The sequence below is a fragment of the Puntigrus tetrazona genome, chromosome 4, assembly GCF_018831695.1.
Source record: "Puntigrus tetrazona isolate hp1 chromosome 4, ASM1883169v1, whole genome shotgun sequence".
Lineage (NCBI taxonomy): Eukaryota > Metazoa > Chordata > Actinopteri > Cypriniformes > Cyprinidae > Puntigrus > Puntigrus tetrazona.
Window position 1 is genome coordinate 2,304,733 of NC_056702.1, and position 26,758 is coordinate 2,331,490.

A 26,758-nucleotide genomic window follows, 5' to 3' on the forward strand; every position below is an offset into this window, starting at 1 on the left:
CTTATTTTTATTAATTATAACAAATCTAAAAATCTACATAAAATAATATTAAAACAATAAAAAGTAACATTTTTAAGGTGTCCTTGTTACGTTGCATGTAATTATAACAATACATAATTATGCATAAGAAACCCATACCAAACCCCAGTAAGAACATGTAGTTGATTATTATTAACTATTATATATTATAAACTACACTGTAACAAGGACACCTTAAAATTAAGTGTAACCCAATAAAAATGTAAAATAAAAATTACATCACCCTCATAATAACTTTATTATATTAAAATCTATACTTACAATAACTACTATATTTTTAGCAGATTATGTATATAATATATAATTCAAAGTACAGTAAATATAATAGCTATAAATATACTTAATTATAATGATATAATGCAATAACAGTAATTTATCATATTGAAATTAATATAACAATATGATTAAAAACAGTAGTTATAGTTTATATTAAAATTAATAAATACACACACGCATACAACAAAAGTAAGATAATGCAGACTAAGATCTGAAAGGTAACAAGACATCTAGGGTGCAGACCGAGGTTTAAACACACATCATGCAGTTTAAAGACATAAATGCTGCGAGAAAGCTCATCGAGAACGATCCCGCTGTTAGATGATGTGCCTTTTCTCATCCGTGACAATTTCTTCAAATTCTCAGGGATGTGTCCGACCAGAAGCCCTCGTGATGCAGAGAAACGAAGAAAGTTAAGACGAGCAAGAAACCAAGAGATGTTAGAAGAGCGGAAGATCCGAGAGTTAAAAGCCTTGGGTAGCGTCTATGTGAGTCTAAAGGGTCGCTCGGAGCCGATTTCTTTCTTTACCTGAATACGCTGGTCTAGGAGGGACAGGGGGACACTTTCCATTAAAATCAGAGAGCGGCGTGTCTAGACTCCAGCTACTCGGTGCGGGCTTCACCACTTTCACACACAAAACATGCATTTCAGCTGAGTTCAGTCAAATCAACTCAAAATAAGATTAGCGATAGCAACCCAAGCTTTGCTAGATTCCTGCCTCCAAAAAAAGGAAATTTACCAAACAAAGAAAACATTTGATTTGTGGTTAGTTAAAATTAAAAAAAACTAAAAACTTTTATATTAAGTGCCCTAAACTACTATGTACTTGCATGAAAAAATAAGTACAATACAACTTATGTTCAAATTGTATTGCAAAATCATTTTTGATGTATGTTTTTTTAATCATTGGACAATAAAAATACTGAGAAAATCACCTTTGTCCAAATGAAGTTCTTAGCAATTCATATTACTAACCAAACATTTTTACCGTTATATTTTCGGTAGGAAATTTACAAAATATCTTCATGGAACATGATCTTTACTTGTTGTCCGAATGATTTTTGGTAAAAAGGAAAAAATCTATATTTTCAGGCTGCTTTTGTGCTCCAGGGTTACAAATGCAACTGCAGAAATGAATTGGTGTTTTTTAAAAATATAAGTACAATTTAAATGTTAGTACATAGTAGTTAAGGCTTCCTTCTAGACAAGTCAATGTACCCACTACGAGTCAACAGCTGATTTAAATGACTTAGAAAGGACAGATAAAATCTCCTAAACATCTCTCTGTCAATCAGAACAGGCGTGGGTCTGCTGGTGAACTTCTTCGGTGGTTCAGTCACGGCTGTCGCAACACACGCTGTCGGCTAGCATCAGATCCAGACCACCCTCCACGGGCTGAAGACTCACACGCTCACATGCACACGCTCACCTTTGTCAGGGGTGGAGATGCTGGGGTCACTGCGAGGCAAGGAGGCGTCGCCCGCTGGGTGTGGAACCGGCCTCTGTGAAAGACGGTCGAGTCACATGAATGCCATGCCGTTTGTTGTGTATATTTATTATTTTGTAAGGGATAATATACATCCAGCAGGTTGCTATTGCAGAATAAAGCCAGACAGGCTTATCAGCAGTTATGTTGTATAAGAATGAAGGGCTTTATTCTGCAGCAACAACCTGCTGGATGTACATTATCCTGCTTATTACGCAGCTTCGTGCCGCAAGTGTACATAATTATGCATAAAACCTTGAACCTTGAAAAGACGCAGTTAATGCAAACCTTACAACGATACCCAAGCAGTACACCAAAAACACCGCTTACGTGACCTGAACACCGGTGAATATTAAAAACACTGATACACTAATCATTTTCATACCTGTGCGGGATCCAGGGGGTTGGGATATATGGCGCTGCAGGGTCTATCTCGCGGCGAGAGGCAGTTCTCTCGGGAATGCTTGTGTTTATCTGACAACTGCGGAGAACCTGTGAAGGGTGAGGAGGTGTAAGCTTGGGTGTGATTTCAGCAACACACCGACACGAATGCTCACTTTATGCGCCCACACAACACAGAGACAGAAAAAGGACATGGATCTTGCTCTCATTTCTTCGCTAACCAGCCGGCGCATCAAATAAAGGCTCGTCCTAGTCTTTTTTATCTCCTGCCGGGGCGAGAATTGTTCTGCTGGGGTGACAGACGGCTATTTCGCAGCCTGACACGGTGAGCGGCCTGGACTTGCTCAGAACACTAACTTCCTCCTCCAATACGGGACAGGAGGCCACGGCTCTCTTATGCGCACCAGAGATAGTCATCATCAGACTAGAGTTCTTCAAGCTGCAGTTTATGCCGTCTGTAATTCTCCAGGAGCGCTTCCCGTCTGCCGCTGCTTTATAGGGGTCTCTATGGGAGGCATGGAGGGCTGCCAAGGGGAGACTATAAGATTACATAAATGTCTCTATACATATTCTTGTTTTTATGACCTGTGTCCGCAAGTAAACACATGCTGGATGGAGGGAGATAAGAGGCCAAGGAAGAGCGGCGGAGAGAGAGAGACAGAGGTGAGAGTTCTGCTATATATCAGGACGCCGGCTTTCTGTAACCCCCAGTAAAACAGCATTAAACGGGCCATAAACTTCGCCGCGCAGTAGCATTTTACTTTTAACGTGGAGATCTGTTTATTAAGGAAGCCTGAAGCCTGATTCGGAATCAGAGGATAAAGTCAAAAAAGAAAAAGTAATTGCAATAAAGCTGAAAGTATGAAGAGGCAAGGTTGAAACTGCAATAAATAATAAAGATGCAATCGTAGGAAAATAATTAACTGAGTTTCATTTTGCAACGTTATAAGGTATGTCAAAAATTACCAGGAAAAATGATTCAAGAAATGAAGTACAAATGTGACCCTGGACCACAAAATCAGTCATAAGTCAAACAGGTATATTTGTAGCGATAGCCAGCAATACATTTTATGGGTTAAAACAACAGATTTTTATTTTATGCCAAAAATCTTTAGGATATTAAGTAAAGATCATGTATATATATATATATATATATATATATATATATATATATATATATATATATATATATATATATATATATATATATATATATATACACACACATACATACATATATATATATATATATATATATATATATATTTTTTTCTCCTCTTATATACTTAAGTTGTTTCCTATTCCTTTAAATTTCTATCTATCTCTTATTTATAATGCCTGCACTTTTTCTTCTTTCTTTTTCTTTTTCCTTTCTTAAGTTTTTAGATGCTGGACGGTTGAAAAAAAGCATTTCACTGCATGTCGTCCCATGCATGTATGTGTATGTGACAAATAAAATCTGAAATTGATTTGAATTTGAAATCGATTCGACCCCTTCTGAAAAAGGGGCCAGAGCAGCAGCTCGTTTGCATTTAAAGGGACTAACACAAAAACGGCACAATTTGGTTAACAGCCTAAAAGTAGCAACTTTAACAAGCTAAATGTCACATAAATTGTGGAACTCTGGAGACACCAGAGACTTATTTTACTCAAATACCAAAAATAAAGCTAAAGCGATCAGAAAACAGAACAGAAAAAATTAAAGGGCATTATAAAGTCACTTTTTGTTGTAAAACAGTTTCTGTCATTTCAGTTTTGTATCAACAAGTTATAACGTAGGTTAACCAAACTCTCTCTGACCTTTAGGTAAATGATAAATACTTAAAATGACGTATGAAAATATCACAGAGAAGGCTTGTATTTCAAGCACACACTGAGCCAGCATCAAACCACAGCAGCTCTGCTGTGTGAACAACGAAATAAAAGCTTGATGTAGACATACTGCAAAAGAGCAAAGGTTTGAAATAGCTGCTCTCAGAGCGGACTGACTCTTCTCACCTCTGGCACTAGACGGAGCTGAGCTGGTCACGTTGGGAGAGGCCGAGTGATTGGAACTGAGACTTGAGGTAGACGGACTCGGCTGGAAAGAGAAGGAAAAAAAAACGTGAGAAACATAAGAAAGAGTCCGCAGACTTCTGCACTTTGTTGTCGGTCTATAATATGGACGGGCTATACAATAATCATTGGGTCTGGGATAAAAGAAAAAAACCTAAATGATCTGTCCGTCTAGTCTATAATTCACACCTACAAATCCCATTCTCACAGTGAGAGAAAAGACAGAGCGAGACGGGAAGATTAAGCGGGGATGTGAGAGAGACAGATGGAAACAGAAAGAGGGCAATTAGGAGAGAAAAAGAAGCAGAGAAAAAGAACAAGAGAGAAAGAGAGAGATTAGGAGGAAATATGAAAGACGGCGAGAGAATAGAGAATCTGCCGGTGTATGTGTGTGTGAGTAGTTATCCACTGGCGGCCCAAGCACTCACCTGCATGTTGAAGACTTCATCTGAGCTCTCTGATTGGCCCGTGATGTTGCTCACTTCATTGGAGGCCTGCGACGACAGCGAGGATGAAGAGTAGCGGTTGACCGCTGGGTAGCTGAGGGGACTGAACAACACAAAAAATTTAAATGCGATTAAAAAGACATCAACAAGCAACATACATATCATTTATTTTATTTTAATGCTATGTCATTCACATAGAGAGAAAAATTAAATCAGTCAAACGCATCTCTGAACAAAAATGTTGTCTATTATGATGAAAGTTAGTGCAGAATTGACTAGGAGATTAGTAAAATGTTATCATTGTTGAATGAATGGCTTCGAAATCAACTGACTTCTCAATGGATAATGAATGTTTTTACTGCACTTTCTGTAAAAAACGTTTAAACAAAGGTTTAATTGCTGCAATTTGTCTTACATATTATATTTAAGATTGTGGATTGCTAAAAATGAAAATAAATTGTACATTGATAATAATAATACTGTGCAAACAAAGGTTTAATTTGAGCATATTTATCTTGTAATCAAAATGATTCATAAAATATAACAAATAAAATTATTATTTAATAATTAAAATTTTATATGTATATTAATGTAAATATTAAATACGAATAGTAAATATAATATTAACTTGCATACAAAATACTGTACACTGTTATCTAATTATTATATTAATTACTGTGAATTGCTAAAACATTTATTATTGTTAAAAACATACTTAGTGTCTGCTAAAATGACTAAATGTAATATTCATGAGCAATATTTATCTTTTATTATCAGTACTACTACTACTACTACTACTACTACTAATAATAATAAAATGCTAGTACTATTACTGATAATAATCATAATCATCTATAATAAATAAATTTAATTAAAAATGAATTGATTAAATAGATTTTGGAGTCAGAGGGAAGAATGCATACATTTAACACCATCTACAGAAATTGAGAAAAACGTATTGCATCCAATCACAGTAAACAGCAGAAAGGAGCTCCTCACCTGCGGCGTGACACCACACGTGCTCCTCCCTCTGGACTCATTATGTTGGGTGCTGAGTTTCTTCCGGCTCGAGGGCTTCCGTTGGTGAAGTGGATCGGACTGGCTCGCACGTACGCTGGAAACTCCTTCAGAGCATGGGAAAGACAGAAGGATGAGCGCGCGGCGAACGGCTTGGGAAATCAGAAAGAATGGGACTGCAGATATGTACCTGTATGCCGAGGCTGGACTTCATCAGATGAAACTGATCCACCAGTTTCTTGTGCAGAGGTCGCATGTCCTGAGGAACGAACTTCTCATGCACCGTCAAGCCGAACTCCAGTATGTGAGCCTGAAGGACAAACGATGTGCAACGGTTAATGCTTTTTAAATGGACTAATTAAGAAAAAATTATATTTAGTGGCAAATAATGTAAAGACATAATTTTATATACTAATATTTGAATGAAGGTCCTTGCACACCGAGTCTGAAATGTTTGTATGCTTTTTTTATGTTCATCATGCTTTCCTATCAAAAAGCATTCTACGGATTCAAAAATGATTAAAAGCAAGCAAAATATCATTCACAAAAAATTTCCCCCACCCACTTTTTTTTTTTTTTTTTTTTTTTTTAATGGCAGAAATAAATTCTAAGCTGCAGGATAAATTAAGTCGCAATAATCAAAAAGTTGCAACATGTACAACAAACAAAAACAGAGTAGATAATGAACATTTTGTGCTTGCAGTTATTTAGCATGAACCTTATGTAAACAAAGATCTAACAAATCAAGAGTAATAAGATGAAAGACGTTTATTAAAGCGGCAAACAGGATCCATTTTTATTCATGTTGTCTTTTAAACAGCCCGCTTCATAATTAAATGATCAGCAAAATATTTTCTCCCCCTTCGGTCTTTAAAAGTTCACTTTCATGCTTGTAACTGGCCCATATCCATGGTTACTGTCTAGTGAACAGCGTCGTGTGCTCGGCTCTGGAGATTTCCTGGTTACTAAGCAGGGAGGAAGCGAGACCGAGAGAAACCGAGCTCGTGCAGATCCTAACGGCTAAATCCCAAACGCCGGCGGAGAATGTGGTGTAGATTAGATTCGGTTTCTTGAGACAAACCTGCTCAAACATGAGCTCTCGCAGACGGCCGATTTTGTCTCCGTCTTCGGGGTGATTCATGATGTAGTCCTTCACGAAGAACGCCTGCGACAAATAAAAGACAGACAAAATTACGCTCCTTAACCATCATGCATTGTGCCTCGCCAGCCTCCGCATACACTGCGGCACGAGTTACAGCTGACCTCGACATTCTTAAACAATATCATGCATAGTTTAGTCAAAACTTGATCACCTTTTCTGTTTTAAAGGACGTGAAGCGCTGAAAGCAAATAAAGTGCAAGAATTTGAGCTTAAAAACTTGTTTTCAGATCTTCCAAGCTAACGGGGAAGGAGGAAGAACAGACGGCGTATCTGTGTCCGATCTGTTCCAAGGACGATGGACTGGTATCACCAAAGAAACAGTGGGAGAGCAGAAGCTTCAGGAAGCAAGACTCTCAGACTTCAAAGATTGCAGCATGCAGATTTTTCCATTGCCTCGAATGTGACACTTGGCCTGAGCGGCAGACGAATGCTGCCAGCAGATGCCCGTTTTAATTGCAGTTGCATCGCTAAAGCCACGCACAATCACAGCGAGACTTCAAAAAGCATCTGAACGTCACTGATTTTATCAAAACATTTTTTATATTACGTTATAAATTCCACGCTAAATGTTCTTTTCTTAACACTTTATTTTAAGGTCCAAGTCTCACTATCAACTGACTACTTTATTAACTATGACTCTGGCCATAGTAAACCTCTTATTATTATTATTATAAAAATCATTCCATTTAGCACACGCGTTTCATAGTTTCTATTTATATCTTTCAAGTGCATTTTTCCATGCCAGTATCACTCTGAGTATGGCCACTGGTTTGGAGAGATGTATATTATATAAAGCATTTTACAAATACATTTTAATTAAAGCAACAACAAAAAAAAAAGGAAACAAAAAAAATCTCATATCTACTATTATATTCTATTATTATATACTATTATAATCATTTAAATAATTTGAAAAAAAAAAAAATGTAGAATTCGATTCGCAATAATATTTTCAAAATAATATTTCCATAGTTTACTTTGGCTTTGGTACAATAAGAAAAGGCATAAGAAACAACACACTATTACCAGCAGATTTCTGTACTCATGACTAGAAGATAACAATATGAAATTAATGTGTCAATGTTCCCCTCATATAAACACCATTTCATATTTTATTATAATTTTGACTTCCAAATTTGGTTTTATTTGCATAAAATGGCATCTGAACACTTTGTTCTGATGTCTTTCTCAAATCTGGTGGGCTGGATGTTACGATATAAATGAATCAGTTTGGTTTTGACGCCTTACTGATTTTGTCATTAGCTCTATTTTATCCAAAGTCATTAACTACCCAAAGTTTTATTTCATGCCTGGGAAAAAAAAAGAATAAAAAAGATGACCTTGTAGCGCTACACTCTACAAATTTGAGTCACGATATCTTTTGAGAAATGTGTGTGAGCAGTCTTACACAAATTTCTCTGATTTCTAGAACTACTAGATATCTAATTGCAGCTACCTGCTATGCCTTCAGATGGCAAGCCGTTGAACGCCAGCTGAATGTAATGAACTCCGGGACAATTACTTGTATATCTGTGAATCAGTTTGCGAGAATTTGAGGAACGGAATAAACATACCTCTGCCTTTCTAAATGATATTCTCTCTGAACTTCAAGACGCAACTAGCAGGAAAGTGTGAAAAGCACTGGGGCGAGCCAATTAAAAGCGAGGGGCTTGCAAATGAGAGGAATTTCAGAGTGGAATTTCCTCGAGGGCTGACCTTAAAGCGCAGGAACGGGTGAAAATATTAACGGCAACAGCTGGAGCGCTCAATAAACAACTAATTGGCAATGCTGTCATGTTTGCGCTCCAAATACATTAACTGCTGCTCATCCCAGACCCCTCAGCCTTGGGACGCTCGGGCTACACGAAGCGAATTTAGTGCGAATGTACGTTCTGGAACACGTACAAATCGCAAACCGGCAAGTATACGTCGACCGTGCTCTTTAAAGCAGGCTCTCTAAGTCTATCAAGGTAAATACTGCAGTGACACTAAAGCGAGGTTGCTATGCAACAAGCACTCATACAATCTGAAAAGATCTGTTGTATTCGCTCAGAATATGACTTCTTTGAGATACTATAGATTTTCCCAGGGCTTCACAAGGAAAATGATTCTTCTTTCAATGCTACTGTTTCTGTAGTTTATCGGCAGAGCACACAGCTACGGACGAGTTGTTTTTTTTTTTATCGGACTGGCTAAGCAGGCATTAGAACTCCGAAGGTATCCCAGAATTCCCTTCGGCCATCTGAAGGCGCCGCGTTCTCCGGCAGAGGACATTGAGAGACAACCTTGGGTGTGCGTGTTTACATTTTTCAAACATGAGGTGGTCTTGCATCAGCGAGGACTTGGAATACATATAATATACAACCTCCTGATAGCGAGCGAGACCTCCGTTGACAGCCGCGTCGATGACGCCGTTGAGACACATGGTCAGGGGGTTGATGTTCTGCATCTGCCGGGTTTGACACTGCGTGATCAGCGTCCGCAGTTGAAGGTTTTTGTTCTCGATGACCTCGATAGCATTCTCCAGAGGACTCACCTCCACCTGGGGCCAAAAAAAAACCCAGTTAAGATGAAAATATTGTAGAACCAAAAACTACAATCTCTAATTTAAAATTGAGCGTTCGTTTCCAACATGTAAAAAAAAAAGCACAATAATTTATGTACTACAAGAGCAAAACACTCTAAATGCATTGACTAAGCATCCAGATTTACAGTTTGTTCCTGACCTTAATGCGGCGGGTGTGAGAAACACACCAAAGGGAAAGTTTCATGGGAGATCTACTTACCAGCTCTCTCCTCTCCACTTCAAACCAGCGTGAGATGCCCGGGAGACTCTGAACAAGCGTTAACGTTGTTCGTTCTACCCACAGGCTCTGAAATTCAAAAGCAAATGCTCATTGACACACATCATAGTTCAAACCTTCAGAAAAAGTCCAAGAGATCCCATAAGGCAAAGCGGTTACAACATATTCAATGAGCGAGGACTTTCCTCCTCCACTATGTATAATGCATATCATTTAATCTACACTTTAAACAGCTCATTCTCGGCAACACAGTCCGCTTATCAAGCCACACCGCTCCACATATTACATTTCACATTCATAAATTCATTTCCCATGCAGCACGAGAATTAACCCGAGCTGGCGCAGGTATAACGGAGGAAGCTGTGTACGAACTTCAGCCGCTTGATTGTGATATTCAAAACCACCTCAGTCCAATATAATCGTATCATCTGGATAGCGTCTCAGCCGAAGTTTACCTCTAAATGAGATTTTCAGACATTATTACTGGGCGGTAAGTGGACCGGGGTGGTGGATACCCCCGGTGTCTCTGAAAATATAATATCTGGCAGGCTAAACAGTTTATTTCAAACACAGTAACCACTGGAGGTCGGGGGAAATCTAACCCCTGCGGTGGATCGAATCCATGCCGAGGCTGTGATTGTCTATGCTGGATATATTGAGTGAGAGGGGAAGGGAAATGATATTTGGAAGGAGCGCGTCTCTCAGCCCCTAAAACTTTAATTAGCCTCTCTGGACCAAGGCTGTGAATAATGCAGCATGTGAGAGAACACCTGAGCTCACGCACGCACACACACACACACACACACACACACACACACACACACACACGGCAGACACTGGATGTGAAGGAATGAATACACAAGAGAGAAGAGGAGTGAAATGCAGGAGATGAGAAAAATGACATCAAAAGAACACCAAATAAAAAACCTCTAATAAAAAAAAACTCACTCATTATTTACTCGACCGCATTATGTTTTTCTACCGTCTAGACTTTTTGAAGAATTTACTGGTCAGTTTTAATCCATACATTTACAATGAACATGGTCAGGAGCCTACAAGCTTCAAAATGGATGGTAAAGGCAGTTCATATGATTCATGCACTAAATTATTCTTATTTTTTGGTTTTGGTTCCTTGCTGCTGTCGCCTCTGGTTAATTTTTAGTGATAATTGTTGAATTGATTACGGACACCGTCTCTTTTATTTAATAATAAATTGTGATCTCATCATTATACATCCCTATCATTGTATTCTTCTATTTGATACTGTTCAATGCTTTGATGCGATCCGTATTGTTAAAAGCGCTATATAAACAAAAGTGATTGATAAAAATGGTTTGTAGCAACAGCCAAAAATACATAGTATGCGTCAAAATTATTTATTTTTCTTTTATGCCAAAAATCTTTAATTAAAGACCATAAGATATTTTGTAAATACCTTAAATGTATTAAAACTTAACAGCTAATCACGTGTGTTTATCGCACAAACTTATCATGTCACTGGAATATAGACATTAGTGACTTTAATGGTCATTTTACGATGGTTTTGCATCTTCAGCTCCAGTCTCCATAACAGAACCATCAAAGAAAACATGATCTCCTTTTGTGTTTAGCAACAGAAAAAAACTAGTCACACAGGTTAGGAATGATGTAAAAGTAAATAAATGATGACAGAGCTTCAATTTGTGGCCCAACAATTCATTTAAGAGTACGCTTTGGTCACTGGCTCACCTTAAACTCGTTTTCTTTGTCTTTGGTGCCCTTGTGAAACGGGCGGTCGTAGCGAAACCTCCAGATGTGGTTAACCTTATAGAAGCTCTTGATGTTGTCAGGGACACCGTCCCGCTGCAGGACGTCCTGGCTGTCTGGGATCGGCGTGACAGCGTAGATCTGAAGATCTGCACGAAGGTGCGTCAAGGAACGTGCCGAGCACAACGGCATTTGAACAAGTAAAATTACAATAATTGTGTTTAAATTAGTGCTGGCAACTAGTGCATGATTAAATCGCATCCAAATACATATACGTGTAAACCAAAGCTTTTATTTTGGATGCGATTTAATCGTGCTTTGGTATCTCCTACTTCACTCTCAGTCCAAATGCAGACAGCACAGTTGGAAATCCTCCGCAAATGTTTAAATAACCAACATCTTGTGCCTCACAGACATGAGGTCTCATCAGCACATAAATATGAATCGAGCAGGGCAGACGTCCAGGAAGGCCAATGATTAATCGCCGGCTTGGATAACAAAACGCTGCGCTCATGTAGTTTGACCGGCCCTGTCTGCTCTAATTGCGCTGAAGAGGACGTCACATATTCACCGAGCGCCTGGCCTCCAGGTACATGTCTCATCAATTGAACAAACGCTCTCCTGCGACCTACCGTCTCCACGCCTGATGTGCGTTCTGAGAGGGAGGGGATTGATTTCAGCCACATGGGCGCGTATTTAAAGCGGCCGGCTCTGGCCTTGCGTTTGTTTTAGAAGAACCTTGCTGCAGTAAGGCCTTCACACATCTCTCACTGACGCACTAACACTGTACAGAGCACGCAGGAAACCAGCTCTGTGCATAAAGAAGTGGCTTCTGGGGAATCACTTCAACTTTTTACTTTTAAAAACGATACGGCTTATCAGGAATGTGCTAATTAAGAATGATCACAAACTACTACTTCGTGAAATCTAATTTGCATACTGTAGGGTGTCACATTTGCATCCAAATGTTTATTTAATGCACACCAAATGAAACTCAAAGCCCAGTATTTAGCAGAATTCTGCCATATTTACTGAATGGATTTAGTGTTGCAAAATAAAGTATAAAGTGCCTCTATAATGGATTATGAAGGGTTCATATTTTGGTTTGGGAGTCCTCAACTACAGGTTGACATGCAAGCAAGATCACAAAATGCTTTCAGTTTTATAATATGCATTTCTTTTGACCTTATTTGCATAACGACTCCCAAAGGTTCTCTCAATTCATTTCTCCAAACCCTGTGACGCTAATCTGCAGCCATTGGTCAGATTTCATTTACATTTCATAATAAAACGAGCGTTTGTCATCGCAGTGCTGCTTTGTGTACAGTATTAACTCTCTTAAAGTGGCACCTAGCGGCAAAAAAATTGCATTTTTATTTATTTCAGGTCAATATGAATCAGCTCGGGACTGAAATTGACTCATTTGAATGATTCAGAGTTGACTCTTATGAAAGACAGTGACTAAATATACGAGGCCCTTTCCGATTTAATAGTTTTCATTCACTTAGAGCTGCATTACACACTGCAGTAAAACTCATTTTCAAAAATCCCTAATAGGGGCACTTTAACACAGGTTGGTTAAAATGTATAACTCTTAGTAACAGTTATGGTGACATGCATTTTTGCAGCTAATAGTAACATTAGTAAATTATGAGTTAAAGGAACTAGGACAATACCTACACAAGAGAACAGCTCTTCAAAAATAAAAAAATAAAAGCATGCACAAGACTCTCTGTGTGCGTTTGGAAAAGAGAAGAGATGTCTGGAGGATACACTGGGCTTCAGCCTGGTAGATGGTCTGGTCAGGCTGGTTGGCGTGTTGCATTGCGATAGCGTGAGGAAACTCATTGAGCATGCGCTGCTGGAACGCCTCCAGACGCTCGTAGTCATGACCACGGCACACAAACTCCTTATTCTGCACAACACACACACACACACATTCTGGTTAATACTGACACCTAGTGGACTTCAGAGATACTGACAGTGATATCTGGTATGCTGCAGGATGTCAGGAAGACACATACCCGTAGAAAGAAAGGGAACTTCTTGCCGTAGAAGCCCACTCGGAAGAACTCTGGCTCCAGACGCTGTTGGTCCATTATTTTATCATAAAACGAAGCTTCCATCATCTGTGAGTTGCAGTCATTTAATAAGCAGAAAACAGAGCATACATTTGATGCAGTTTACCAACAAGTTGTAGATTTGAACATTCTCTCTGACATTTAATATCATTTTTGCATGTGAAATTATCAACAGTTAGGAGTTGACGTGTACTGTAAATGCAGGTAATATTATATGAATAACTGGCTTAAACTGTTTTATTACACAGAGAGTTTTAGCTCACCCTCATTTTGCTGAGGTTTCTGTAGTCGTAGTAGGATTCGTACTGGTCTGCTAACTCTCTGCACAGGATAATGCCGTTCTCCCAACACTGAAGGGGTAGAGAGGGGTTTTTTTTTTAATTCACGTGCAGTTTCATAACTCACCAGCAGAAGCCACTAGAGCGCCATCAATACAACAACAACGACAACAACAACAAAAAAGTCAAATATGCAAAAAAAAATGTAAAAGATGCATGGAGACTTAATTCAATATCTGACCAAAACAAAACCAAACACAAAACAAAACACATACACACACAAAAAGTTAAATCAAGATTACATTTTCCTGCATAATACAATTTTATTTTATTTGCCAATCTTAATATTTAAAAAAATGCAACCAATTTTGTTTTAATGATTGAAAGTATAATCATAAATGATATAAATACATTTTGTAGTAACATATATACAAACTTTATTATCTTAAATCTTAGAAAACTAAAATAAAAATAAATTAAATAACATGTATATATTTCTTTTGCAAACTTCACAGCAAAGGAATAAACAAAAAAAATTAATAATATATAAAAATATATATATATATATATATATATATATATATATATATATATATATATAAAAGGAAGCAAAGCAAATTTTTATATTAATTTGATTAAATTCAATGTAGTTTTTTTATTATCTAAAATCTGATTGCACTACATATTTTCTTACTCCGCGTTTAGTTTGTAATGTATTAAAAAATGCTTTCAACTGCAACGCTTTAAAAAAAACCATGACGCCAGCAGAAAATCCTCGTTGTTTTAATGCACATTCTTCATTATGAGGAAGCGTTTCTGTCCTATTGCTTCCTAAACCTAAGAGCCCAACAAATGGCTTCAGCCACGAGAAGAGCAGACAACAAGCGCGCTGATTTTTATTCTCATCAACTGATTAGGTGACTGAGGTTACTGATTATGTAAATGCCATTTAATTCTGAAGGACAGCTGCTCAAAATACAATCACGCACTGATCATTTAATAGCAGGCTGAGAGGAGCCACGTGACGCCAAAGCGTGACAAAGGCAGACACAGACCTTTCCCCGGTCAAAGTTCTGGATGATGGTGAGGTGCAGATACTCCTTCCTCTGCCACTCGCTCTGCATCGGGTAACTCAGAAACTCCCGCAAGGGCCTCTCGGACCACTCCAGCAGCTCGTCGTACAGCAGAAGCGTGTATGAGGCCTCTGCGCACGCAAACACGTCATCAGAATACACACGTTAAGCGAATCTTTAAACCACCCTTGCTTTACGTCATGCTTGAGTACCTGTGTAATTCTGTGCTTTCAGGTGCAGGTCATACAGCTTGTGAATGTAGCGGATGTACATCTCCTCTTTATTCAGCTCCGTTTTGTAGAAGTTCTGTGGAAAAGAGACAAAGAGCGGTGGAGTGTGGCTATGAAGCGCTTAAGTGCTTTTCAGCATTGATTTTCACTCTCCGACTGGTTCCCATGAACAAATTCATATGGATAACCCAAGGAGACGTGGAGAAGAAGAGCAGAATGAATAAAAGCATCTTAATCACTTCACAACGCTCTAGTCTTAAACTAAGTACCAGAACGACATCTTTAATCTAAAAGAGCAAGACAAATAATGGCACTAAAGATTATACTTAAACATACCAGCAGACTGACTGTACAGCCAATCTTTTTTCCATCCACTTCCCCTAGCTTCATACAGTCTCTGTAAAACACAAAGAGTGTCATTTATCTAATGAATCCATTGTCTAATGCATCTATTGAGGCGAGAAAGGCAGAAATCAAAAACAATTAAAAGTTGTATTTACTTGACTATACTTATAAACTCTCAATCAGGTTGGAGTTAACTGAAACTTAGCAAAAGTTCAAAAGTTTGGGAAGTGCCTTTTAAATGTTTTTGATGCTCAGCAAGACTGCATTTATTTATTATCCACTATAGTCTAGATTTTCATAAATTGAATTCAGGATTTTTTTTTGTTAACTAAATAGTTCATTTAATATTTTTAAAAGAAGTCTTCTGCTCAAGAAGGTTGCAGCTAAATAAAAAATACAATGGAAACAGTAATACTGCAAAATATTATTACAATTTAAAATAACAGTTTTCTATTTTATTTTATTTAAAAATTGCATTTATTCCAGTGAATTTAATCTATTCATGATGAATAAAAATATTTTACTATTATTATTTTCATTTTAAAGTACCAAACCCAAACCTTTGAACAGATGTTTTTCAAGTGCGCACATCTGTACAGCTGTGTGTATTTCACCTGTAATCCAGCAGTCGCTCCATGAGCCGTGTGACCGTGGCTATGAGGGATATCCCGCTCTCTCTCCACGTCTCTCTCTCGATCTTCTTCAACAGACTGACGAGACAAAACAAGCACAGCAGAAGAGAAGTCACGCCGCTGCCCGCCGTATGACCCATCATGCCCTGCACACTCACACAGACTCACACAGCTGTCCAGCAGAACAGTGATTAGTGATCGTCTTACCTAGGATACGGACCGAACAGAGGAATTCTAGTCCAGAGCAGCATAAACAAAGCAAATTCATATTAATGGATTAAACGACAACAACAGCCACTCGAACTCAGTTAGTACAGTTAGTCTGGTTAGTAAGAAAAAAAAGAAAGAAAGAAGGCTGTTAATCAATAAAATCAGCTGCCCCACCAAAAGCCTAAAATCAACCAAATTATCATCTATTGAAATTAACATTTCATTTTAATCTTGCTGTCGAGAGTACAAAATGTTCCTCAACAAAGAAAAAATTGCATTTATTATGCAAAACGACTAATATATTTTAAAAATGAGTTAACTTACTGTACGTTTATTAATTCAATATATAAAAAACAGCACTAATATCTACTATATATATATATATATATATATATATATATATATATATACACACCACATGAGGCTTACTGGTATGTTATCTTTATGTTTTTTTTTAAGAGAGAAAAAACTGAAAGCTTGAAATTAGATTTAGAGAATATACAGAGAAATAGAGAGGAGGTCACATACAGATTCAATAGCTGTGAAAAAAAGTTTTCTTTTTAATTTTTTACACCGATAAAAAAAAAAAGCACCGAACTTGAGTGCCCTTTTTTACTACCACTACCATAATCCACATTTGCATCTGACATTTAAAATGCACAGAAATTGAAATTCGGATGCGACTCAAAGACTTCTTCACAGCGCTGACAGACACAGTCACACACAACCTGACTACTCACCGTCTCTAAACCAAAGTCAGCCCACTACAGGCTCTCAGTGCGTGTTTGTGTACGCGTCTCTCACTCACATGCTGTTGAAGAGCTCTCTGTACGTTTCGTCTCCTTTCCCCTCTGACATGAGGCTGTCCAGCTTGTCGATGAGTTTCGCCTCCACCTATTACCAATAATGAAAATATCTTATTACGTGCGCTAGTCAGATAGCTGCGTGTCCCGTTCGTGAGCAGAAGGGGGCGGTGTGTGACCTGTTTGAAGTTGCCGCTCCGGCGCTGCTCCCAGTCCATCATGTCGTGAAAGATAGGGATCATGACGTTCCTCAGGTCCGGCTGAGGCACCAGCGTCACCTCCAGGAACGGCCCGATCATCGCTGGGATGAAGTTCAGCTTGTGCTCTCCTGCCCCGCAAGATTGAAACGTTCATCTCTCGAGTAAAAAGAGTGAAGCTTTTTGATATTGGGTAACATTTTACCTAAATTCTGCCACATGCTGAAGATCTCGCATCCCATCATGACACGCATGTCTCCGTACCTGAACGCAAAATACTGTTAACACACACCCTCGTGTCAAAATATGATTGAGACGTTTGTAGGCCGATGATTTGGGATAACCAAGACAGAAATATTTCTTCTTATCAATGTTGGAAATAAAGTTTTTCTTTCAATATTGCACTCATGAAAGAATCACGTTTCCATTGAAATATAAAGCAGTTTTCAGACACTGGTTATGATTATAAAGTTAAATAAAAATATTTCTGAAGGATCATGTGAATCTGGAGTAAAAATTTTAAACTGCAAAAATATTTTAAAACATTTTAACTCTTCCAAATGTTTGATCCTCATTGTATTTATTAAAAAATACTAATATATATATATATATATATATATATATATATATATATATATATATATATATATATATATATATAAAATAATTAAACAGATAAAAATAATAAAATGTTACTGATATACAAAATACATTGATACAGAGAAAAACTAAAACTACACTGAAACTAGCTTACAGTATCAATAAATTAGATTTTAAAATATATTCTAACTGAAAATAGTTATTTTTAATTGAATTATTTTTCACCGTGTTATTGTTTTACTGTAGCTTTGGTGAACACAAGCCTTCTTTCCAAAATATATAATCTTAAACTATTCCAAACGTCTGGATCCTCAGTGTATATAAATAAAATGAAATTAAGTGAAACGAATGCACAATTAAACAAAAACCTATTACAAATTAACACTACATTACACATACTGAACTATAACAGTCGGACTTAGCGTTTTATTTGACACGTGCTGCTTTTGGCATAGAAATAATAAGAAAGTTTAAACTCGGAGGGCTTGCAGGACTCACTTTTCCAGTATCTTCTTCCTCTTTGAGGCAGAGAAGGTCTCCAGCTGAAGGCAGGGCTGGTTGATGAATATAACAGACAGGCAGAAGTAGGAATCCCACACCTACGTGATAAGAGAGTTAGGTGCTGCGCCACGGAAAAAAACCCGCAGACTGACTGATGGTTCACACCACGAAAAGACCGAGAACAAACCTTAAAGTCAAACTTGTCATTGAGGAAGTTTTTTCTTAAAGCGTCTGACAGGTAGAGCACCGTGGTGATGATGATGCTGTAAATCAAACATTTCGTGTCACAGTTCATCCTCTGAAAAAGCACACCATGTGAAACTGCAGGGGAATAAAGTCTCTGACTTATTAGTGACGAGCCGCATGACCGTCCAGTCTTTAGGGAACATCTCTGGTCTTATCAGGATGCGAAACACGGTGAAGACATGCAGGAGAAAGTCCTGAGAGAGACAGAGAGGATGTTTGACGTGTTTCTCAGTGTGTATCGTGAGCTGATGGATGAGCGTCTCACCCGCAGGTCCTCTTTGCTGGTGAAGCTCTGCAGGAGCTGCTGGTAGTGTCTGTCCTTCATATGCCTCAACAGAGCCAGAAGACACGACACAAAATCGCCCTGAAACACACGATACGCTTGAGAGAGAGAAAAAAAAACCTCTACAGGAGAATCAAATCATTTTGAAAAATGCGACATTTAAATCTAGGGGGGAAAAAGCACAAATAATGGATAGAATTTGAATTATTTTGACTGGTTTGAACAAGACTGGTGTAACTTCAAGACATTATATTTAATATATTGCATTTAATAGCATTTTGCTAGCAAATAATGGGTAGAAATTGAATTACATACACACACATACACATATACATGAATAATAATATTTACTGACTAGTTGTGAACAGTAGTAGATAGATTGCTCATACAAACACCCGCAAAAAAAAAAAGGCATCGCAGATTATATCACTCCCAAACTGAACCGCCCCATGAAACCCTTGATAAATCTCAGTCTGTGTTGAACAGGGATGAATAAATCGGAGCTGAAGCGAGGTATGGCGAGGTTTACATTCGCTGGGGAGTATGTCACGTCTAGCAGGAACGCTGCCAGAATTCACCTGCTGCTTGTGTGGAGAGACTTTGAAGTGTAAAGCGCTTTGACTGCCGGGCTGTAATTACCTCGCCCCCCCGGGAGCCCGTTTCTGACGCTTTTGCTTTTTTTAAATTCACTCTCGCCTATTCTTTATGAAGCTTGCTTTCTTGTTTGGTTATCTTACCGTGACGTCTTGAACTTGGGGCCGTAGGGCAGGTCCTGCCGGTTGTGGCCGGTTAGCGATTTCTAATATGGTTCGCAGTAACACCCCCAAAACGCTCTCCACAATCAGATCCACCTCTTCAGATACGGCCGGCTCCTGTACGCGCACACACACACACACACACACACATATATATATGTTTGTCCTTGGAGATGTTATGCACACAGTCTGACAGGGTGCTAATTAGCGATAACCCGTTCTGGTGAGCCACCAACAGCCATGACAGTCTGACAGGGTGCTGCATGTTTGATATCAAATTGAAGCTTACGATGTTTCCAATATCGTGATGAATGAATATATGTGTTTTGCAATGCACAGCAAGTGTATTCACTTATAAACTTTTGATAGGGAACAGAAGTGCAGAATGTCCTAACTGGGATAAATTCTAACTGGGATAAAGGTGTATGCACGGCCCAAAACTTGCCTCAAAGCAGGTGAGGATTGAGCCTCAGTTCGAGACAGTCCTGCTGCGGGAAGCAAAAAGTGAGACAGCCATGAAGGGTTCAGCTGTCATTTCAGTTTAAACAAGCGCAGGAAGAAACCAGCGCACATCGGTCCTTCTCTTCCAGGTGACTTCAAGGTCAGAGAGGATGTCTACATTTACAGCAGCTTCAGCATTTTCAAGACAGGTTTCCTGTGGTCTTCTTCAAAGCAGAAGTCAACACGAATTGTGGATGTGCCAAAACACTAATTCAACAAAGCTTCTGGGTTGCGTGAATGATAAGCACGTCTTCAGGGAGCCTTGCATAATTATGCGGATTTAGGGCCACGTTTTGACAAACGTGTTTCGTACTCTTGGCAACGGCAGATATTTGACAAATAAATAGGCTAAATACTCTTTTACAGCACAAAACTTTCACAACAAACGGAGACATGTGGATTATGCATAAGCAGAAGACTGCTAAAAGCAGGAAGTGTGAAGTATGACAGACTTGAAAAGTTGTGTTGATGCCAAAGGATTTGAAAAGCAGTGCATTTAGAGTGATCGTTTTAAAGAACCAACTTTTTTCTTTTTACTTATATTACTATACCCCTCTCCTTTAACTGCCTTTAAACATGACTTAATGAGGAAAAAAAAATCTTTCAGCATTAAAACATTTGCATTATTTTGAAAATTCCTTCACAAATTTGGTTGCCAGATGTCAACAGTTCAGATCCCCCAAAATCAGAGCTTTTCATTAAAACAGACACATTTTCTGGCCAGTGATAAGCTTAATAAATCCCATCATGGCAACCAGACTCTCTCACTGATGATCTGAAAGTGCCAGCAAACATCTCAGTTGGAGATCTCTATTGAGATTAGCTCTGTTTGCTTAGACTAATTCTTCTTGTTGTCCAAAGGTAAGTCCTAAAGTTGCGTGCGGGTTATCTTACCGTGTCGTCTTTCTTGAGGAGAGACAGCATGCAGGTGAGTATGTGAGCGCACATGACGAGATCTCGCTGCTCCTGCATGTGAGCCTGAAGCAAACGCAGCACCACCGGGAGCAGGACACATCGAGACTCTGATAAAAACACACACATATTCACTGAGCAGACCGCCTCTAACCGTCTTCACCTCCATCCTCAGCGAGCGGCTGTTTACCGGGGTTTGTGTAGAGCTGGCTCTCGACGGTTTTGGCGATGCAGTTCAGTTTGACGGCCTCCAGGGGGCAGTCAGCCTGGGACACGGTGGGGATGCTGCCCAACGTCTCTCGGACGAACGTGGCCACTTCCCTGACCGTGAAGAGCTTCAGCAGCTCCCCGTACACAGCCGGGAACGACTGCAGGAACACCGCCTGTGGAGGCAGGTGACAAACAAACAAGAAACAATAAACCATATAAGCAAAAATAAATAAAACTGCACTTTTGATACACTTTTGTCTTAAACTGTTACTATAGAGTTTACATACATCTTGCACAATATGCAAGATGTTAACTAATAAAACATTAAAAATAGTTTTTCTGTATTTTCTTTAACAAATTAAAGTTCTCTCTCAAATAATAACTATGCTTTTTTTTATTGAGTGATAAATTGAGTTAAATTGCACTTCTTTTAAACATCTTAAGTCGCTTCTGAAGATACTTCAACAAAATAAGAAACAGTAACACATCATATGTATATTTGCATCAGTTTTTTTTATACATGTTATTAAAACAAAAATAATAAACAAATGCATTTTTAAAATGCGGCTTATTTTGTAAAAGAACGCATTCCTTACGAGCAGAAAAATAATGTGGAATAATTTAAAAAAAAGATTACTTTTTTTATCAAAATAAATAAATGCACTATATTCAACAGTCATTTGCAAAATGATGAAACAGTGGGCGAATGCAAATATACAGAAATTAAACTATAAAATGCATAAAACTGTGAATATCGGCTCTCATGATACTCAGTAATACACTAACTGTGACATGTTCATCCTCCCAAACAGAAACAGCAGCAAATATCTTTTACCGCTGGCCCATGACCCAATCTCAAAAACGAGAAGAACATGGACAGAGGAGAGAAGAGGCCCAAACCTCAACATGTTATCCTGTTGTGAGGGGCCAGCGTGGGGCGGGAGGGCCAGCGGGGGATTATGGGGGATTAGAACGGCTCTGGTCTGCATTCTATCACTACCTTTGTTCTGCTCCTTATGAAGATTACAATGTTCAAACAGCACTCGGCCCGACACAGGGCTAATAAATCATCTGAGATGAATATACATCTACACAGACCACACAACTATAGACCTACTGGGATGCATTAACTATTCATGTTGGATGGTCTCAAGCATGAAGTGTTAAATGACACTAGTCTCAGTCTCAGACCACCGTCTGTCCACCGACCAACTAGTCTAAATTAGTCTAAAGTATACTGAAATATTCAAGTCACTGAGTAGAAAGTAAACTGGATATTTATCACCAGAACTGTTCAATACAGGTTGGTTTGAGCACTTCATTTTAGAAGAAAATGTCTGCTCATACATTTTAACAGCCATTTATTTGGTAGTTGAGGATTGAAACTGAAGTTTAGTTTTGTAGCATCAAATATTTCAGATAAAACCACCCATAAATGATGCACAAATTATGATTATTATTATTTTTACATCTGTAAAAGAAACTCTTTAATAATTTAAGAAATGACTATAAAATACAATTGTAAAATGGCATAATTTTTTTTTAATATATTAAAAATGTTTATAAAAATATATTTATTAAATAATATTTTATTAAGCAAAAACTTGATTAGTGTTGGAAGAAATATACGTAAAAACAGACACTTTTTATTATATATATCAGTCAAATAATCTCTTCCTAAGCCACTCTTGGCAAAAAAAATGTAAAATAATAATAATAAAAATAAATACATGAATAAAAAGCAGACCAGACGTTGTTCTGACAGTCAAACATCTGGTTATTTGAAACTAAAATGCAACATATGCCACCAAAACGTGCAATACATACAAGTCATTTGTGACATTTACTCTAAAACAATAGTAAAACGTGATTCTGTCTGTTTTTCTGACTTGCGTATTATCTCATGACTTCCCCAGAGCTTCTCGTAATCTTGTTGCGCCGCCACTATCTCGCTTTTTTCATCTTACTTCATTCTTTTCATCCTTATCCTTCATGTCCTTTTACGCAGTTTCTTTCTCTCATTAAAACCCAAGCAATTCTTTCTTCGGAAGTATTCATCTTTCTCTTTCAAAGGGGGCACATGGGCACTCCGAGGCTCTTTGTAGAACACGGCAGAACATCAAAACAAACTCACGCCAAGGCTCGAACAAAAGCCAGTGCGACGGGCAACCGAGCGAAGGAGAATAGAAGACGCTCTCGCATTCAGCTCAGGGAAGTTGGAAAGAGTTATAGGAGACTTCAAATGCTTCCAATGAATTTTAGGGAGCGCGCTGAACACTGCTTTTGCACGTCATTCTCTCCATAAAATATAAATGATCGAGAGTGAAATGTCTCAATTAAGGGCATTTCTTTGGCAAATAAACCACAAAATGTACTTCTTTGTGGTTTCAGAGGACGGTTTGGGACTAAAAACCGAAACAAATATATAATATATAATATATCTATATAATAAACTTTAAAAGCAACAAGAACAACAACACAATGATAATATTAATAATAATAAATATTACTTAAAGTTTATTACACAATTACAATAAAATCATCATATTAATGATTATGGTGATGATTAATATGTATAGAATTAGCATTATATTGAAATTGTATAATAATAATAATAATAATAATCATAACAGTAATTATTATTATTATTACTATATTGCCTTATCCTAATATAATATATATATATATATATATATATAATATTTTTACACTACTAATACTACTATAGAAGTATAATAACAATACAATTAGTAATCATTATTATTATTAATTTTATTGCTGTTATCATTATTAAATTATCAATTATAAAAGAATATGAAAAAACTTTTATTTTAGTTTTTAGATTTAATTAATATTAAGTCTATTATAAATTGTATTAGTAATTTATTTAATTTTAAAATTGAAATAGATTTAAATGTTTAGTGTATTTAGTGCATTTCAATCTAGTGGTGGAAGTAAAGAAAGAGGAATGCTGCATGGTAAAACCTGAACCCATTTTACATACTGGAGCATACTAGAGAGGAGTTTTCTCACGTAAACAGATCTGTGTGTCTCTCACCTGTGACTGTGTGATGGGCCGAGAGCCCTTGTTCTCCTGTGAGAGGAAGAATCGGAGGGACATGAAAAGCTCGTGCATGCAGCAGCGGAACTCCTCCTCGTTCTGTCCGCCCGTGGCCAGAGCAAACAACCGTCGCGACTGGATAATATACTTAAAAATATACTCCGTCGCCTAGGAAACCAACAGAATAGGAGATCTGAGCGCAGAAAGCAACATAAAAGTGGCCTAATTAAGAATGCATGGGCTGTGAGAACTAATGCGATGTGGAAGTCTTAACGGCCAGCAGCGAACCATGGGTAATTGAATATTCAGTACATCACAAACATAAATTGTATTTGTAGCTGCAGAAAATCAGAAGACGGAGGACAGTAATGACGGACTCTAAATATCATTAGGAAGAGCAGAATGATTTAAGAGAGTGAGAAAAGACGCCTCACCTTCAGCACCTGTTGGATGTGTTCCTGACGATCTGCTTCAATAATACGATCGACGTACCACTTTAGCACCTTGATCAGATCCCTGCCAGAGACACCATCACACAACAATACAGAAAACTGAAAATCTACATTATATTGGTTTAGTAGAATTGTAGAAAAAAAAATGTAGAGTACCATTTATGCTATTGGGGTACAATTTAGTAATAATAAGAATAAGTATTATTATTATTATAACTATTAAATATGATCAAATTAACAATATGTTGGCTCTGAGCTCTCAATTGAATAAATATGACTGAATATTGGCAAATCAAAAATATATTTGCAGAGTACTAAAGCCACAATTTAATTACATTTGATTTGATTTAATGCAATATTTAATAAATAAATAAATATACTGAAGCAACAATTAAATTATGTTAAATAAATAAATCGATAACCAAATATTGGCAAACTGGTGAATTAACAATATGTTTGTAGCGTACTAAACCCAAAAAATACATATTTTTCAAAATTTGCAAAACAATATATTTGTAGTTTATTATGAGTAGTACTATGTCTATAGCTTAATAACTGGATGTTTTTAGGATAGGAGAGAGAAAGTGATCAGAAACGGATGCAGGGTGTTGTAACACGCAAATATTGCAACCCAGATTCAAACTTGACTGTCTGTAGGAGCCCGATGTAACCACTAAGCCATGTGCATCAATCAAGTTTTCATGTCTTCTTCCCAAACCATTAGCATTCTAATCGAGCACGTCTTTATTCTGAATTTCAAATCATCAATAGAAAATCTAAAATGCGATTTGAAGTGAAGCCGTGATACTGCAGAAAAATAAGACTTCTTAATCACAGAGTATCGTAAAAGCTCATGTATTGCAACACATAAAAAGAAGCATTGCAATAGCATCATATGGTGGGATCCCTGGCGTCTTGACTGTGATTTCCTAGCATTGCAGCGAGAAGTTTGAAAGAAAGTGACGTCCTTCACACCAGAGCGAGTGAAGTACGAGTGGCAAGTTCTTCCAAAGCTCAGCAAGCATGCAGTTACTGGGTTTTTAAGAGGCTAAAAATCTCAACAAAAGGAGAACCGAAAGTCAAAACGGAAGAGACTTTAAACGAAAGAGCATGACGCAATCTATTCACACGAGTGAGCAAGAATAACTAGAAATAAAAAGATGCGTCTAAACACCCCACGAAACTGGACTGTCGTGGCTTTTCAGCCTGAAAACAAAATTAACTTACTGCAGATACATTCTGTGCGCTCGTTCTCGTTTTTCCAGTGATCTTAAAGCTGTCGGTTTGATTCCGTCCAGTTTTTAACGTAATTGGTTGCGTAACGTGCACATTCGACAACCGTGTAGGCTGTAATGTGGGCTGATCTCTGACCCAGATGAACAAACACGCGAAATCAAGTGCTATTCGAGTGAGGAATCAGCGCTTCGAGAGAGCTGCGAACAAACGTCCAGGAACGAGAACAAACTACGCAGTGACCCCGCAAAGTATTAAGGCCCTTTAGCCGAATTCAATGCAAATATCACACATTATATAACGAAACCTCAACACAAGTGGCATTAACATTCACGAAACAAGCACAAGTTACGTCTCAAATCAATGGATCGAGTCCAGAGTTTCTGATTTACGGTGTACCTGTATGACAGGGCTCCTGCAAAGTGGCTTTCGATGTAGGTGTCCATGACTGGTTTAAAATGCTGGAACTTGCTGTCCTGGAGCAAGTTTATAATGTGCACCTGAAAAACAAAATAACGCACTGTAAGCAACATGCAATTTTATTGGTCTCCGCTTGTGCGACGAAAGAGGGTCTGTACTTACCAGACAATCAAACACCTTGAGTGCATATCTTTGTGAACTCTCATCCAAAATGCCGAAAAGTGTGTCCAGTGTATCTTGCAGAAACTGATTGGAGATATTTGACTATTAGCAAACACGCACCAATCAGGGGAAAGATTGA

The 26,758-nt window shown here is 37.9% G+C and overlaps 1 protein-coding gene across 5 annotated transcripts in view; it reads right to left on the reverse strand.

Moving 5' to 3' along the window:
• dock4b (dedicator of cytokinesis 4b) overlaps positions 1-26,758 on the reverse strand; it is a 76,082-nt gene that overhangs the window by 5,098 nt on the left and 44,226 nt on the right. The window contains exons 19-51 of one of the 5 annotated variants that reach the window (XM_043236830.1): positions 26,620-26,703; positions 26,437-26,537; positions 24,787-24,868; positions 24,350-24,520; positions 21,272-21,464; positions 21,064-21,191; positions 19,651-19,785; positions 18,896-18,994; positions 18,730-18,824; positions 18,572-18,647; positions 18,382-18,482; positions 17,489-17,547; positions 17,266-17,414; positions 17,092-17,177; positions 16,281-16,307; positions 16,056-16,151; positions 15,433-15,493; positions 15,079-15,172; positions 14,849-14,997; positions 13,779-13,865; positions 13,459-13,563; positions 13,208-13,349; positions 11,417-11,583; positions 9,671-9,757; positions 9,250-9,426; positions 6,804-6,887; positions 5,913-6,032; positions 5,705-5,829; positions 4,688-4,808; positions 4,203-4,284; positions 2,188-2,294; positions 1,746-1,818; positions 845-940 (exon numbers count right to left, since the gene is read on the reverse strand). In XM_043236830.1, the coding sequence (XP_043092765.1) occupies positions 845-940; positions 1,746-1,818; positions 2,188-2,294; positions 4,203-4,284; positions 4,688-4,808; positions 5,705-5,829; positions 5,913-6,032; positions 6,804-6,887; positions 9,250-9,426; positions 9,671-9,757; positions 11,417-11,583; positions 13,208-13,349; positions 13,459-13,563; positions 13,779-13,865; positions 14,849-14,997; positions 15,079-15,172; positions 15,433-15,493; positions 16,056-16,151; positions 16,281-16,307; positions 17,092-17,177; positions 17,266-17,414; positions 17,489-17,547; positions 18,382-18,482; positions 18,572-18,647; positions 18,730-18,824; positions 18,896-18,994; positions 19,651-19,785; positions 21,064-21,191; positions 21,272-21,464; positions 24,350-24,520; positions 24,787-24,868; positions 26,437-26,537; positions 26,620-26,703 (3,559 nt within the window). The remainder of the gene's footprint in view (positions 1-844; positions 941-1,745; positions 1,819-2,187; positions 2,295-4,202; positions 4,285-4,687; positions 4,809-5,704; positions 5,830-5,912; positions 6,033-6,803; positions 6,888-9,249; positions 9,427-9,670; positions 9,758-11,416; positions 11,584-13,207; positions 13,350-13,458; positions 13,564-13,778; positions 13,866-14,848; positions 14,998-15,078; positions 15,173-15,432; positions 15,494-16,055; positions 16,152-16,280; positions 16,308-17,091; positions 17,178-17,265; positions 17,415-17,488; positions 17,548-18,381; positions 18,483-18,571; positions 18,648-18,729; positions 18,825-18,895; positions 18,995-19,650; positions 19,786-21,063; positions 21,192-21,271; positions 21,465-24,349; positions 24,521-24,786; positions 24,869-26,436; positions 26,538-26,619; positions 26,704-26,758) is intronic. The other 4 variants (XR_006250645.1, XM_043236832.1, XM_043236833.1 and 1 more) reach the window with 4 other exon arrangements.